Source organism: Galeopterus variegatus, unplaced genomic scaffold (assembly GCF_000696425.1).
Source record: "Galeopterus variegatus unplaced genomic scaffold, G_variegatus-3.0.2 Scaffold682, whole genome shotgun sequence".
NCBI lineage: Eukaryota > Metazoa > Chordata > Mammalia > Dermoptera > Cynocephalidae > Galeopterus > Galeopterus variegatus.
Genome location: NW_007726793.1, coordinates 188,890 through 205,682, shown reverse-complemented (window position 1 = coordinate 205,682; position 16,793 = coordinate 188,890). Strand labels below are relative to the sequence as shown.

General features: G+C 43.9%; 1 protein-coding gene across 1 annotated transcript in view; it reads right to left on the bottom strand.

Moving 5' to 3' along the window:
* Window positions 1–16,793, bottom strand: part of LOC103589383 (netrin receptor UNC5C) — a 61,926-nt gene that overhangs the window by 1,959 nt on the left and 43,174 nt on the right. The window contains exons 8-9 of the mRNA XM_008571335.1: window positions 7,653–7,802; window positions 5,326–5,490 (exon numbers count right to left, since the gene is read on the bottom strand). Coding sequence (XP_008569557.1) covers window positions 5,326–5,490; window positions 7,653–7,802 — 315 coding nt within the window. The remainder of the gene's footprint in view (window positions 1–5,325; window positions 5,491–7,652; window positions 7,803–16,793) is intronic.

Genomic DNA, 16,793 nt, shown 5'->3' with positions numbered 1-16,793 from the left:
CCCCCCCCCCCCCCCCCCGGAACCCATACTGAAGATGGATCAGTTCTGCTTTTGTTGAATGAAGTGGAACACAGCTCTCCTCTAAATGATATCAATTTAAGACTAATTTTTTTTTAAGAAAATGGTCAACAGTATATTGCCTTAGGGCGAGCTGCTAATGACATCCTCCAATTGCTGTACATCCTTATTTTTTAAAAACCTAATTTTAGTAGTGAAAATCATAAATTGGCTCTTAAAATAGTTTCAACTCATAAAACAGCACAAATGCAAAATGTGAATTTCATCTGCAGGAGAAACTCTAATCATTTTCTGTTCACTTCTGCTCATTGGAAAAGCAAAAGCAAATGTTGCCTGGGAACTATTAAAGCAATAAAAGAAAATCTACTTAATCTACTTTAAATGTCATCTCTCTCTTTTTTTAAAGTAGGTAACTCCTTGGTGTGCATAATTAGTCGCTGGAGGATAAACTGGCCACACACAGTGTCAGCCATGATGAAGTCTCCAGTATCTCGCTGAGTGCTCAGCTCTGGGGGTGTCACCATTGCCCAGAGCCCCTAAAAGCCACCCTGCACTGCTGCAGTGGACTCTACAGCTGTGGAGTTTGTGCTGTGGGTGGTGGTTCTCAGTGGTCTGTGCCCCCATGTTGACTGGCACTGTGTTCTGCATTCTGGCATCAGCAGCCAACGATCACGGCTAGGCTTGGGTAATCCACTGCATGGGGTCCATCCTGAGGTTTGGAAGGCATTTTAGAGCAAACTTTTTTTTTTTTGGCCACATATGCACAGTAGTGTTGGCTGCAATCACAGTATTTGGTCTCAAAACCCAAAGCTTGGCAAACTGAGAGTCCAAGGGTTCCACTGGCTCCTCTGTGTTAGCTCTGGCATATACCAGGGTTTAAAAGACTGTGGCACAAAACACAGAGGCAACAAATGGGAGCTGGTGTCTCTAAATAAGGATCATGACCCACAGCTCTTTCCCCCATCAGGCACTGAGGGCTTTCTAAGGGACGCAATGGGAGAGCATTCCTGACCCCCAGGGGCATAGTCTTTAAAGAAAGGAGACCAGAAGAGTGATCTGAGGGTATGTGTTGGTGTTTATCAATGGCTTTATGTATGGGATGTCTGAACCCAAGTGCTCCAGTGCTTATAAGAGGCACAAAATGATGTATGGATGGGTTGGAGGTGGAGGCGAGGTAAAATAGATTTTCTTAACACAAAAAGAGGATAAAGCCAGTTCCTGATAGAAGCCCACTTCACAGAGTAATGACCTTCTTTCCAACTGGCGGCTAAGGGCTTAGTTTTTCTTGCTGTTAGATCCTGAAGTTAAAGGCCAGTTACAGGTAGGCATGGATCTCAGGAAGGTCTGCTTCTATATTCAGGTTGTTCCCCTTTTCTTGGTGAATAAAGACCATCCCCATTTCATGTGGGCGTTAAAGTCCTGAGCCCTCTAACCCTGGCTGCTGTGCCTATTTATTTCTGTGTGGATGAAACAAGCTCATGGGGCATTATTGCTTGTCTCTCTTATCAGATAGCCAACAACAGCCTTCGAAGTAAAAGAAAAATACGTTTACATTTCATCTAGTAATTTCGGTTGCTATTAGTTCTTCCTTTATTTCCAGGTAAAAGTAGAGTTTACTCTCACAGAATGCTTATTATAATAATTCTTTATGATATTGGTACCATCTGCCTTTGATGTTATGATTCCCTTAGTTAACCATATGATTTTCAACATTAACCAAACAGCTGCTATGGGAGAAGGCATACATTTTCAGGACTCCACAGTGGAAACAACTCCCATATCCTGACTCTTCCTAAAGTCACTTAGAAAAACTCGATTTTCCCAGTGGTCATTTTGAGCACGGTATAGAAAAGAGAAGAGGTAAATAGATGGAATGGCTGGAACAGAGGGATGTTACTTTGTACGTTTTTAATGTTATCCTTTGTGTACACAAAAGTTCTACGCATCACTACTTAATAGAGGATACACCATTTAGCAAATGTAAGAAATTACAACAGTTGTTATTCTTATCTAGAAATCTATTATTAAAGTGGATGACTAATACTGCCCCCTAAAGCTACACCTTCTCCAGGGTTCAGAGCCATGAGCTAAGCAACGCTGTGATAAAACAGCTTAGGGAGATATGCCATCTTCTCTCTCAGAGCTAATTTTTTTGATTTATATTTACTTTTCATTTATTTATGTATTTTTTAGGAACTATCTGAATTTTATTTTGCTTGTTTATTTTGATAGAAAGGGAACCTGAAGCTTAAGTTGAGACAGATCCCGTGGACTGGAGTGGCAGAGTTCACTCAAGAGCCCAGGTACCCTAATGGCTTCACGGCAACAGTAAGGACGGTGAGCGTGTGTTAAGTGTGTGCTATGGGCCGAGCTCTGCTCAGAGCTCTTACTATTGTTCACCTAATGATGTCATTTAATTCTCACAACAGGCCCAAGATATAATATATAGTCAGTGCTCTGCATCTGTGGGTTTCACATCTGTGGATTCAACCAATGGAAAACACATGGAAAACATCCAAGGAAAAAAAATTGTACTGAACATGCACAGACTTTTTTTTCTTGCCATTATTCTCTAAACAACACAGTATAACAACTATTTAAGTAGCATTTACGTTGTTTTAGGGATTATAAGTAACCTAGAGATGATTTGAAGACTTGCACATCCTTGGATTTTGGTATTCACAGGAGGTCCTGGAACCAATCGCCCATGGATGCCGTGGGATGACTATATTACTATACCAATTTACACATGAGGAAACTGAGGCAAGAGGAATAAGTCACTGCCCGTGTCCCCGTGGAACTGTCCACTTGGGAATTTCCTATGATGGGTCTTTGTCTATAGCTAAAACTAAATAGAAGCCCTGAAGAAACTGTAAGTTTCTCTCTTTTCTCTACACCATTTTTTCTTTTGGTGGTGACGGGTAGCTTTCTGGTTATTACTGGCCCTGCACCTATCTAAAAAAAACCAAGAAAAAAATCTTTTATCATCATTTACATTTTGGCATTCATTCATGCCAATACTTATAGTCTTCCAGACATTTTTATTCTTAAACTTCATCTCCATGAAATGAAAGTCTTTGTCTCTAGCTAAGGAATCTCTGGCCAAAGCACCGGGAGAGGAATAACTGGCCAGAAATAATCACGGTACATGTCACACGCATGGCCTGGGCTCCGTGGTGGGCAACAGGTCTCAGTACAGAGGCCAAGAGAGGCTGGTGGCTGTATCCATAACCGCTGGTGAGTGCCGGGGAGAGGGGGGTGGCTGGGGGAGGGGACAGTACATTCCTGGCAGGTCGGCTCATTCTCGCGAGCGAGGACATTGGAATTGGAAACCCAGCCCAGCTGCCATTTTGACCTGTGACCCTAGGAAGGAGCCCTGTGAAGGAGAAAGCAACCACAAAGGGACCTTTTTCTCTCTTTGTTCATGGTTTGTCAGTCATCTTGTACCGCTTCTTGGAGTTAGTGATGATGGGTCTCAGGACCCCGCAGAGCCCACTGTTCCCCAGCGCGACGCCTCCCTCTCCAGCCCCGGTCCCCAGCCCCACACGGCCTCCTCCGCGCACCGCACCCGCATTCACTGCTAACCACAATGGCGGGACTCAGTGACCCGGAAGTAAAAGCGGCAGAGTGGCCCTTAATCCCCAAAGTCATCTCCACTCCGGTCACTTCTTCCCCTCCTCCCTCCGTTCAATGCACTTGTCTGTCACACACGGACAAATGCCTCCAACGTGACTGAAGGGCTGGCCTCTCTGAGCTGACTGCCACCAAGTTGCAAGAGAAATCATCTTCCCTCTATGTTGGCACAAGAAAGCAAGTCCGTAAATTGTGATCACACTATGCAAAGCTGTCCTTTCTCTGGGAGCGGGGAGGCGCTGACCAGCTCTCTTTCATTTGTGGCTGCCTGGATCCACCCTTTGAGCACGCAGCAAATGTTCACGCTGCCCAGAAAACAGCCATCAAAGGACCAGGCCGCCTCGCCCCCCTCCAAAATCCCGCAGCCTTTGTTGTCACTGGAGCTGGGTGGTTATTGAACTCTGCAGACCTGCTGGGCCTGGAAAGTGAAAACACCCTCCCGAGCCAGCAGGGGTGGTGCTGTGTGCCTGGGAGATAGCGCTGGCCTCCAGGCCGGCGGTTGCCATGGCGCCTGGACACCGAGATCACGCCTTATGAATGTCGCCCGGGTCTGTGACTAAAGTTGTTTATGAGTCAAAAGTCTCCTGAAACTACAGGAGGAAATGATGACCACACCTCGGCCGGCTGTGGGAAAGATGGAGTGTCCTGGAGAACGACATGCTTTTCTCCCCACTTGGTTTGCAGAGGAAGATAGTCTTTAAATATGCCATGTGGAGCAAGACAAGCTGAACACACTGACATTTCATTCATCACTGGGCATGAGACAGTGAGGGGGAAGCAGTATTTTAAATCATATGCTGGCCCGCTGTAGTTTTAAAATCCACCAATTCCCGTGTGTTGTGGCTTCTGTCCTCCGGTGTGCAGGGCTACCAGTGTCTGCACCACAGCCTCAGGATCCCAGGGAACAGATAAAGTCACGGACGCCTCCCCTTCCCTTGCAGAGAAGTGTTAAATAGCGGTGATCATTGTTAGTTCTGCAATATGGGCGTGTAAAAACGCCCACATGAAGGGTGTGACAGTCACAGCAAAGAAAGGCAAAACTGATGGCCACCAGGGGAAAGCATGTAGATTTTACTTCTATTTCTGCAACATTTCCCCCTCCCTGGAAAAAAGGATATCTCTTCTGATATTTGGAGAACTATGTCAGAGAGAGGAAGGAGACCGAGAGACTTCTCTTTTCAACAAAGAGAAACAGGGAAAGAAGAAAAATAGAGAGGGCAGGGGCCCCTCTCTTTCTCTGCACCCCACTAAGCAGCACATGATTAAGGTGAAGGGGGGCACATTACTCAAGAAAGAAGCAGAAGGGAGGAGGGACGGGTGGAGGATGCAGGGAGCACAGTGCATCAAGGGAAGCTTTGGGAAAGTAATCCATGTGCACGCTATTAAATTCCACCTTGCCCTTGAAATTCAGGTCTGTTTTTAAAAGTTAGAACCTGATTCTTAACTTCATGTCATAAAAAATTAGACTTGTTTTTCAAAGAGGATTCCCTATTATATCCCTTTATGCATCTAGTTCCGTGTTCATTAAAAATATTATTCCATTAGCAAATAGGACGTATAGAAAGTTTTGAGGACTTCCCATATGGCCTATATTGAGATCCCCTTTTATCCCCCCATTTCCTCCTCCTGAGGGTCATTCTCTCCCCTGATTTCAGACAGACGAGAGCTGCTTACGTCTGACACGGTGCAGTTCAGCTGGAAGATCTGCCCTTCTCCTTCCACCTGCCGCACGCAGAGTTTGCAAACCAGCTCCACCGTGTTCAGGCTAAATCTTTCCAGAGTGAAGATGCAGTGGAGGTTTCTCTGAGATCCACTCCAGATATGGTAAAAAGGAATTTCCTGAAGGATATAAAAGTGTCAACCACGAATGAGGGACTATTACCAAAAGCAACTATCAGACACTCTCAGCTAGGTGCTGTTCTTGGTATTATACATTTACCTAAGTTAATCCTCACAACAGCTCTGTGTGTAAGTACATCCTGACCCCCTTTCACATGAGAAAAACTGAGGCCCAGAGAGGTTAAATGACCTACCCAATGTCACACAAGTAGGAAGTGGCAAAGTCAAAATTTGAATCTAAGGAGTCAGTCTCCAGAATCCATATACCTAACCAGTCTGTCATGTGTCTCTCATTTAGAAAAAAGAGCCATTGTAAATGACTTTTTAGTTCAAAAAATTCCCAAAATAAAACCTACATTCACCAGTCATCATTGCTCATTAAAAGGAATCCCTGCTGTGACATTCTGGAGAAAAACAGAGAAAGTCTAAAGGATAATGCACCGATACTGTTCTCTTTCATGCCTACATCCTTGCTCTGCACAGAGCGGCGAGAGCCAAAACTCACCACAGTGGGAAACTGCAGACTCAGCTGCCACAAAAAAGTCCTTGGCCTAAAAAGCACCAAGCCTCTAACAGACTTAAATTTTCAAAAAGTCTAGACCACATTACACAGCCTATCTGAGATTCTTTTGTCGGTAAAAGAAAGAAATGGTTGATACATAAAATATGGGAGCACACGGTTGTAGGCTGTGAAGGCAAATTCGGTACAAATGAGAAGTTCCTCCCAGAGCCCACCTGATGCTTTGGGGCAGGTTACTTAACCTTTCCATGCCTCAGACTCCTCATCTGCAAAAGAATAAGCAAAAGAGCAGCTAATTCATTGACCTGAGGGGGTTAAATGAGATAAACCGAAGTGCATAAGAGAGTGTGGCTGATGTAAGCATCCTGCCAGGTTAGCTTTATTTATTTTATTTTATTTTATTTTATTTTTTTAATAAAGATGACCGGTAAGGGGATCTTAACCCTTGACTTGGTGTTGTCAGCACCACGCTCACCCAGTGAGCCAACCGGCCATCCTTATGTGGGATCCGAACCCTTGGCCTTGGTGTTATCAGCACCGCACTGTCCCGAGTGAGCCACAGGGCCGGCCCAGGTTAGCTTTAACTAATACCATATTATCATTATCAGTAAAAATAGTATTCTCCATTATGATTTTAAAAAGGAAATTGCTTGTAAAAGGGGACGATTCATGGAATTCTATGACAATTGCAGCATAGAGGAAAGATGAAAGCAAAGAAGAGATGTGATGAGAAAGCCCATTGCCCAATCCCTCCATCCAGTGCTGAGCTACATATGAAGAATCTGGCATGCAACCTCCCTCCAAGCTCACGATGGTTAACGAACTAGCAGGTTTGTTTTCCAATATTTATGTGTTAAGCACTTGACATATGAAAGTAAGAGTGGAGCTGAAAAGTCTTCCCTTCAGTGCTTCTGGTGTGTTCATTGACATATCAGGAAATAGCGACCAGTTCAGCCGCAGTGCTGGGGTTTGGGTTGGAGTAGCATGTGTGTGGACATGGCTTCACAGCTTCTCTAGATGTGTCTGCATCTCCAAGGACTGGCCATGAGGCTCACAATCCCATCAGGACAGTCACAGGTGGGGAGGTGAAAAACCCCTGAGAGTCCTGATTTTCTCATAGGTACATAAGTGAGACTTGGGACCAGTCTTTTTGTGCCCGTTATTTTAAAATAAAATCCTGACTGGGTTTTATTTTCACATGCTATTTCAGTTCCCAAACTGGAATTCCTTTTAAGTTTTTAATGTAAGGGTACTGTCATAGTAAGGCTGAAGCCTAATTTGTGTCACATGGGGTAACAATGTCCTATTTTTCCTATTAATGCATTTGAGGCTGTTTTTATCAATTCAGTGTGAACATTTAGTATGAAAATTAATTGAACTGATGGAATTGGAAGTCTTTTATTTATTAAAAAATAAAACCATGATTGTACAGTTATTTGAAGAATTTTTTAAAAGCATTCCTTCAAATACTTGCACGTCTATGTGGTATTTTTTAAAAATCCTGAATAACCCAAAACTATTCTGGAGAAACAAGTACTGAGCTAAGATTAATATCAAGGAAGGGGATTGCTGATGTCTATATAATTTTGGTCGTCTTTCTCGGCACTGCTTCCAATCCTTTAGTTCAGGTTGGGAAACTTACCTGGTATTTAGCCAGCAGTTTACTCTTCCAGAAGGAATGGGCGATATCGTGAATTGACAGGCGCAGGTTGTGGGTGCTGCCTTTAAAGTGAAGAGCCTTTGGTTCTTCTAGGAGCTGTCCTCCCATCTGTCTTTCAAGATGTAAAACCTCCTGCAATGACATGTCCAAAACCCAAAGCGTGTTATTGAATGACTTCACTTCCGTCAGCTCTCATCAGATGAGTAAGTTTCTTCACTCTGCCTCCCGAACAGCACATCTAACTCTTGTAACACCATGAACATCCACTTCTGCAGCCCGGACACCCTCAAACAAAAGCCCCTGTCATTTTGTATGGGACTGGGCCCTACTGACAATGTTTTGGCAGTCTCCGTCACATTGTTGTGGAGCAAATTCAGTACAGCCTGTCCTTACTGACTGACAAGTAGAGTACTTAATCCAATAGGGGGATAACAATCAGAACTCAAAACCGGAAGAACCCCAAATAAAAGACTAAATAGGGAGAAATATAGATAAACAGATAAGAAAGCAGATTTTCATTTAACTTTTAGGTAAAGGGGCAAGTAACTGGAAGACAACCCCATGCCTTGGACTTGATAAACCAACCAACAAACAAAATATTGGAATTTGTTTAGACATTTAGTTCAATACCTTGTAGTTTTCCTTTAAGTACAAAAATAAAATCGTAAAATTTTTCCATTCCATTGATCCATTGCATAATTCCTAACTATTAAAAAATGAGAATATGTTCTTTAAATGTCCTACTAGAGGAAAATATTTTGATACAGAGTAGGAAGGTTTTTTCAACACCAAATATTGAACTAAACAGTTACTCAAATGAAATTTAAAAAAAAAACACCTTATTTTTCAAGAATTGTGGCTGATGAAAAAATTTGCTATGTACTTTTCTCATAAAGATATAACATGAAGACAAATTCTCTATATATACTTCCATTTCTCAAGCTAGTTAATGGAGGTTAATGAAGCATTTCCAGCTACAGCTGTAATTATCCAAACAGCAGCAGACCATTAGTTATCAATGAACAAACTATCCGGGTCTCCTTTGCTGTCTGAACCATCCCCACGCACTTTACTCCTCTCATGCCTTAAAAGTTCTAATGATACAAATATGTAGGCCATTTGTGACCTTTTTTTTAAATAGGGGTCCAGGAATATAATGGATTTTATTAAAAAATATAAAAGTAAAATATGATTTTCTTTTTTGATGATATTTCAATAGAAAGCAGGGATTTCAAGAACACAGGTGTTCATTCAGAAGGTCACACATATGTACTGGACACCTTAGCAGGGTACCAAGCACAGATGGGCCATGGCGGAGAATTTTATTGTGTTATACCCAGAAATGCATCCACTTTGCATTTGTTGAATGAATTCAGACCCATGAATTTGTAGTCCAGTAAGTGCAGAGCTTGCTAACATCATCGATTAGATGTAAACAGCTCACTGCAAGCTGCTTCTTTAGTGGTTCTTGGCATCCATCATCTGTGTGTCAGGCCACTATGGTGAACAATGCAAGCTGCTGAAAGGTCTGATAAGGTGTAGGAGATATTAGGATAATGTGGAATGTGGTCTCAGACAGGGACTCCTCTAATTAGTGTCTAATGGACACGATGAGGCAATAGCAGGCTGACGTAGAGAAGCGGGTGGCCCAGCTGCCTGAGAGTATTGACCTGCTATTTAACGTGGCTGGCTGATGAGTAGCTATTACTTGTGACAGGAGCTTGAGCAGTCAGCCAGCCCCCAACCACAGTCAGCCGGCCACCACAGCACAGATGTTGTGTCACTGTGTCCTGACTGCTGTGCCTGCAGCTCCGTGAGCCCAGCTACACAGGCACCTCACAGAACGCCCTCCACCACCCTGCACACCCCGGTCCTCTACAAGAATCCGGCCATGTAGAATGGAGGAAAATAAAAAAAGTGAGGGTTAATTGCCATTTCTTCTGCTGCTGCAGGAAGACATAATAAGCTTATGTTGATCACGCTCAGGGTCTAGTTAGCATAATAGAGAAAGCTGGTTTCCCAGTGAACCTGGCACCTGACAAATTCTAAAGCTAAAATGATGTTTGTTTATAAGCCATTAGAAAAAAAGAAACATAATTAGAAATCTTTGAGATTACAGTCATGCCAATCAATCAGTTCTAGCTTCTTTCCAGTATGCCCTAATTACCTCATCAAGATGTCTAAAGAGCAATCGATAGTAATTATCTGATTACAATAGATCTTCATTATGTCCAAATTATCTCCCTGGGACGTCTAAAAGAAGATGCATTGTATTCTGGGAGGTAATTGTACCCAACGATGTATAATCCATACCCCATCCCTACAATCACCATAGATTGCCAGAGGACACAGAGAGCATTATCAGTTTTCTTGGCAAGGAGGACCATTGGAGGAAACCCCAACTGCCTATTGGCCATGACCTTGAAGTCAAAAAATCTAATACCACGTTTTGAGCGCAAAGTCTGGGTTGGAGTCAGCTCAAGAATCAGGCTCAGTCCTTGATTCCTTTAGCAATGAACTCAAAAGTCATGGCAAAGAGTTCTCCCTAGTGGGGAAAGAGTGTGGACTGGCTTGTACAGCCCTTTTTTGAGAGTAAGAACCAAGTAAAGTGCCATTTTAAAGGCGGTGGGGCCAGAGAACACACTCTGTCCATGTTCCTCAGCTCTCCATCTCCCTATCAACCAGGAGTGACACAAAGCTGCTCTAGAGAGCTGGGAGCTACCGGCTTCTTTCTCCCTTTCACAATTGGGCATGACCCCTGGTGAAAGATAGACTGGCCATCAGGATGCTCCATGCCTAGAGCAGGGGCCTCTAAACATGTTCTCTTGCATATTCCTACCCGTCAAAGCTTGAGCATGCATTTTACATTTATTTATGTTATATACCTATATCAATACATCAGTATGTTAATATGTTACATTTATAAAGTTAAAAGTACGAACTAAGATAGATAAACACAGAAGTACTAAGATTGTCTTTTTTGCCTCAGTAGTTCATTGGGCCTGGGTGTGTGAACTCAGTTTTGGGGACTACTGGCTCAAACCGCTGTCCTTTCCCTAGGACCTAGGGGAGAAATCAGCGGAGGAGTGAACGATTTTGTAAGAAAAAACTTTACCAAACTTAAATTTGACATTTTTTCCTGAAAAGTAGCAACTGATATCATTACACTCGGGATGTTCAACTTCAAGGAAACATAACAAAATAAAGAAGATAACAACCAAAATGCAAATTACAGATATTTAAGCATGAATTACAGATATCTCAACCAATCACTAAAACAATCTTGGAAACTAAAATAATCTAAAACTGCACATGACTCAGAGCTGACTTGTCACATACGGTGAATCCCAAATATAAGTTCTGTGTCAGAAGATAGAAATAGCAAGCCCACTTGATAAGCTAACTAGGCTTTTGTTCCATATTGTTACTGTTTTAAGTATTATGACCTGAGATATGCTATAGCAGGTCCCACTTAAAAATATGCTGCAACTTGTACTTCAAAAAGCTTGTTTTCTGAATTCCTTCTGTGTGAAATCATTTTGGTTAGTGTGTATATGATACATATACATAAGAGGACATAAAAATAACAGAAATACAAATCAATAAGATATGGCTTTGCAGTTAAATGTTTTCTTCTCCTTAACCTTCCTGGGAACATTCATTCAACATCCACGAAGCACAGAAGGTCTGCCTGGATCTGTGTCAGGCACGACATAGTGCATGTGCTCAGGTCTAAAGCAGCTTCTAGATGGGCTGCTTTCAGATCACAAAGGTTAGGACATTTCACACACCTTAAAAGAGAATAAGAACAAAATATATTGAAGGTTAAAAGATTTAGGAAGTCTTAAGAAAGATATCCTGACCTTGAAAAGAAACGCCATAATAGGAATTAGGATCATCTAGGCTCTTTGTTCTCAGAAATGTAAATGTCACCTTCCTTTGCAGAGGTTATCCTTCCCCAGGGCGGCATCTCCCACCTTGTTCTGGCTCTGGGTGAATTCACCTGTTGCTCTGATGAGCTTGCTTGCTTATGTGAGAAGAGGTTCAGTTCTGACTTCCTTGTACAGTTGCACGCCACCCCTCAAACTTTACCTTGCATATGCACTCTCAAGAGTTGGTTATCGACAGGGGTGTTTCTAGCCCTCCCTCCATGGTGACATGCACGTCTACACACATAGGACTGCAGGCGTAGTGTCACCAGGCCCCTCTGCTCAGGATCTGAGTAATCCTGTGGGATGGGCTCCTTCCCCAGTGGGGAGCTGCCTCCAGCACAGACCCTGAGTGAGGGCTGTATTGATTCAGGGAGCATGTGAGGGATGGCTCTAAAGGCAGGGACAAGAGATTCCACAGTAGAAACAAGCAGCTTTCACAATAACCAATTAAACCAAGACATTATCCATGCCAAGCCATTAGCCTGGGCCACTTAAGAGCCACAATAAATCCAAGCTGTTTTAAAGGCCTGTGTGCATAGAGGGAGCACCGCTGGCCTGTACCCAGAGCTCTCCCAGGCTCGCAGACGAGAGAATCTGCCCTCATTAAGCCCTGACAGAGAAAGGCAAGAGAAAGGATACATCTGGAAGCCATATGACTCCCACACTGTGGTTTTTCCTAACTCCAGAATTTTTCACTCTGCATTCTGTCGGGGTTGGATTGCACCTGCCTCCTCCGCTTCTCTCTTCTTTCTACTCCCGGTCCTTCAGAGCCTGGGCAAAGCTCCCATAAGTGTTGATCTCACACCTATTGCTCCCTGGAAGCCCCCAGGTGACAGAATGGCACACACATATATGCTTGACTCTGAATATGACAAAGATATGACAAGACTCTGCCTGCAGGGCCCAAGCTGAAGCTGGGTTACAAAGCTACGAAAAACAGGAACTTTGTGCCAAGCCCTGTGAGGTGCAGGGCTCCACAGCAGGGCTGCTGGGCCCGGGCTCTCAGCCCCGTCCATGTTCCCTCCGCCCTCTGCTCCTCGTCCTCCTCCTCTCTCACACCACTGCTCTGAATCACGCCACCTTCTTCCCTCGAGGCATTTGTTTTAGTTTCAGTTTCTCAAGGGGTGATTTTCCTATGTGTGGATGATCTAGTCTTTAGCTAGACTCTGTCTGTCTCTCTCTGTATCTTGTTTTCTCTCCAACTCCTTCTTTTCCTTATCTTATTAGAAAGCTTAGATAGAGAAAGGATAAAACAAATGATTAAATATAAGTTTCATATAATTCACTGAAATCTCTTCTTGAAGAGAAGGTTGGAAGGAGGTTAAATCAGGACTGTGTTTTGCTTTGTCTTGCTTCGTTCTTGAACTTATTTCTGGAGATTGTTCGTCCATGCACTCTTTATTCTTGAATGGAAGTGTGGAACCAGGAAGTGGCGGGATTTATTCCTGCCAAGGAGCCTGGGATGAGTACCAGGAACATGAGCAGGTGGAGGTAGCTATTGTGCGAAACCACTAAGATGACAACCCAGCGATAGAACCCAAAAGAGCAAGTGCAGCAGCGGCGGCCTGCACTCTGCCTGGTTTGGCCGGTTTGGCTTTACCGCTCCGTGGCGATGGAGCCGCTCTCCAGGCTCTGTCCACGGTGCTGGACCAGGCACTGAGGGCCGCGCTGCACGCGGACAGTGCCACGTCTGCACCGTGCCTCTGTGACATGGGCACACACCACTCCCCGAGGCACAAAGAACAAGCCAGCAGACGTCCAGCGCGCCACACAAGTTAAACTTTCAAAGGCTAATCCTCAATGATTGTGCTGACTGGTGTTTAAAAAAATCGCTTCTGCCATCGGATTTTATGGAACCTGCCTTGCTTCCATTCATTCTTTAAAACTGTGTTGAAACCTGCCCTTGCCATTTGGGGATGAGAAACTTCTTTGCTACTGTGGCTGTCGCCACTGTCTCTGTCACAGCTGTGGGCCTGCACTCCACCACAGCAGAGGCCAAAAAAAGCAGCCATCCTTCTCTCCTGCTCCTGCCAGTTCTGTGATGCTGCTCCAGCCCCTGACATGCCGCCTCCTGCTCTGGCCTCCAGGCCTCAGGCTGCTGAGCCTGGCAGCGGGGACTGTCTGACTGCCAGCCCGGCCGCGCCCACCTGCTCTGGGCACCGGCCTCACACTGCGGCTCTCCCTTCCTGTGTTCACGCTGGGGTGCGGTGCCCTCCCCCTGAGTTCGTCTGCCTTGCTTCATCCCTAATAATAACAAGGCTGGACTCTGGTGACCACGTGCAAACATTTCCCCATCAAGTCATTTCGTTTCTGGGGCTCAGCCTGCTGTTCCCACAGCTGCTGCTGCCATGGCTGCTTGGTCTGAGCTGCCACTTCCAGCCTGCCCTGTCAAGGCGGTTTGTGACACTTTTACAGTCAAATGCCAAGAGGTCATGTCACTTGTCTACCTGTGGGCATGCGCCTAAGGAAAAGATTCTCTCTTCCATCTGTGTATTAGGAAGAGGATTTTTCAAGTCACCTTGTATTTCTTTTCACGTCAAGGCGGTTTGTGACACTTTTACAGTCAAATGCCAAGAGGTCATGTCACTTGTCTACCTCTGGGCATGTGCCTAAGGAAAAGATTCTCTCTTCCATCTGTGTATTAGGAAGAGGATTTTTCAAGTCACCTTGTATTTCTTTTCACGCTTTAACACATTATTTTTAAACTTCTGTATTAGTTTTTTATTGCTGCCATAAGGAATGATCACAAATGTAGTGACTCAAAACATCACAAACTTAATATCTTACAGTCCTGTATGTAGGTCAGAAGTCTGACACAACTCTCAGTGGGCGAAAATCAAGGTGTCAGTGGGGCTGCCTGCCTTTCTGGAGGCTCAAGGAGAGATGTCTGTTTCACCTTCCCAAGGTTGCTCACCTTGCTTGGCTCACGGTTCCCTTCCTCCCCCTTCAAATCTGGCAATGGCACATCTCTCTGACCCTTCTTTCGTGGCCGTCTCTCCCTCTGACCATAGCTGGAAAAGGTTCTCCACTCTTAAGAACCTGTGTAATTAAGTTGGACCCACGCAGATAATCCAGGATAATCTCCCCATGTCCCTCAATCATAACTGCAAAGTCCCTTTTGCCAGATAAAGTAACATATTCACAGACTCTGAATATTAATATGTCTTTCGGAGACATTATTATGCCTACCACAACTTCTGTTTTCTCTTCTCTCTTTTCCTCGCAAAAAATAAATTCAACATGACAGGTCATTTCTAAGATATGCTAGGGCTAGGACCAAGTCTCATAGGAAGATGCTAAAGACAGGGTGAATTTAGAGGAGCCCAAATAGATCCCTGTGACTAAGTGGATGACCAGCCAGACTGCCAGCAAACCTGAATCTCACCCCACAACTACATCACAATTAGATTTCACAGCTTCATTAAGCCTTTATGTTAAAAATGCCCACAGTAGTCTAAATGCCCAGCTAGCGATGATTAACAGTATCTAGTAGCTATTTTGTGCCAAGAGATTTAATAACCTCGATCTCCTTGAATCTTCAAAGGGTCTGCAAGTTGGGTGACTGGCTCACCAAGCTGATGAGTGGCAAAACTGATGAGTCCCCCAGCCTGACTCAAGCTTTCCTACCACACTGTGCTCCCCTCCATACACTCAGCAGGGAAAACGCATTAGGAACATTTAGCACATTTTCTCCTGTTATTTTCTAATACATGTGTTACATGTGTGAATATATTCATTTCATTCCAGAGACCAAGATCCTGAAGGTATAAACACAGGTCAGGCTAGTTTTGAGGCTGTTTGAAGGAACTGAAAGAAAAGGCGTGGGTAATGGGGTCAATTCCAGGGAAGGCCAGCCCTTAGGGGGCTTAGAAGAGCAGGCTTGAGGGGGTCTGGCTTCAGTAAGGTCACAGAGGAGGCACTGGTGGAGAAGGCGACAGGTGGCAAGATGAAACTAAAACCACCTTCTTCCTTTAACAAGCTGCCTATGACTGTCTACAACTGTAGCCTTAAAAAGTGAGTATCACACTATTCTCAACACAGGTGGCAAGATGAAACTAAAACCACCTTCTTCCTTTAACAAGCTGCCTATGACTGTCTATAACTGTAGCCTTAAAAAGTGAGTATCACACTATTCTCAACTAGACTCTATCCAGTATGCTTTCTCTTTCTCCGCCTTTCTATGTATCTTTCATTCTTCTCATCTTTTCACATAATATGACCTTTTACAGGTTACTATCCTATACTACTGCATGAGTTTGGGTATGCGAAGACTGACTGAATCCAGGGAAGGCTCTTCACCAGGCCACATGACTGCGTAAAGAAAGGCAGGTCATGTGGATACACATTATGTGTTTTGCATCACGTAAGCATTTTTCAGAAATTCACTAATCATACATTGCCAGTAATGTATGCAAATCACTCCTCTTTTAGGTTCAGAATCTCAGAGTTTAGCATAAACCCCTTTATTACGAAAGGAAAACCTCATAAATTGTACCCTTTGGATAGAGGGGCAGAAATTACTTACTTCTACACAGACGTCTGTTTCTCCCTAGGTATTTTTAAATTTACCCCAAATATAACCTCGTTCTCTGTTAATTTTTGCTCTATTTATACTAGGATTTAAGTCTTTGCAAATAATGAAAGGAAAACACCATTTTATTACTTTAATTACCCGAAGAGGGAAGAAAAAGAAAAGCTCTGATATCCCAAACTCAATCTTTTCAATAGACTTGACCTCTCTATATTTGAGCAGATTCCAAACTATTCCCACAATTCTTAGTGTCTTTATCTCTTTAGGAGAACTCAGCCTGAGCACCGCTCCCACTGGTCCTTCCAGCACTTGCGCAGGAAAAACCCCTCCTGAAAGGGGTATAAAAGAATTCCACTGTCTCCCCTCAGCCTTGACTTCCACTCCGGTAGTCACTGCAGGCATTCTAACTCACATCAATGCTTCCAAATTGCTAAGTGCAGCTTTTAAGATTCAGGTGACCATTTTTGCCCCACATTTAACAAAACTCAGGGAAATTGTTACAAAAGTTGCCGAACTCAGAGGTGGGTGGGGAGGTGAAAGATGCATCAGGGTTGCTTCAGGCTGACCGATGGGGAGGTCTCCCTTTTATTTTTTTCATCCACTTGGATAATACAACCACATATGATCAAAAGTGATAATTAATATTCTTGATATGTTCAG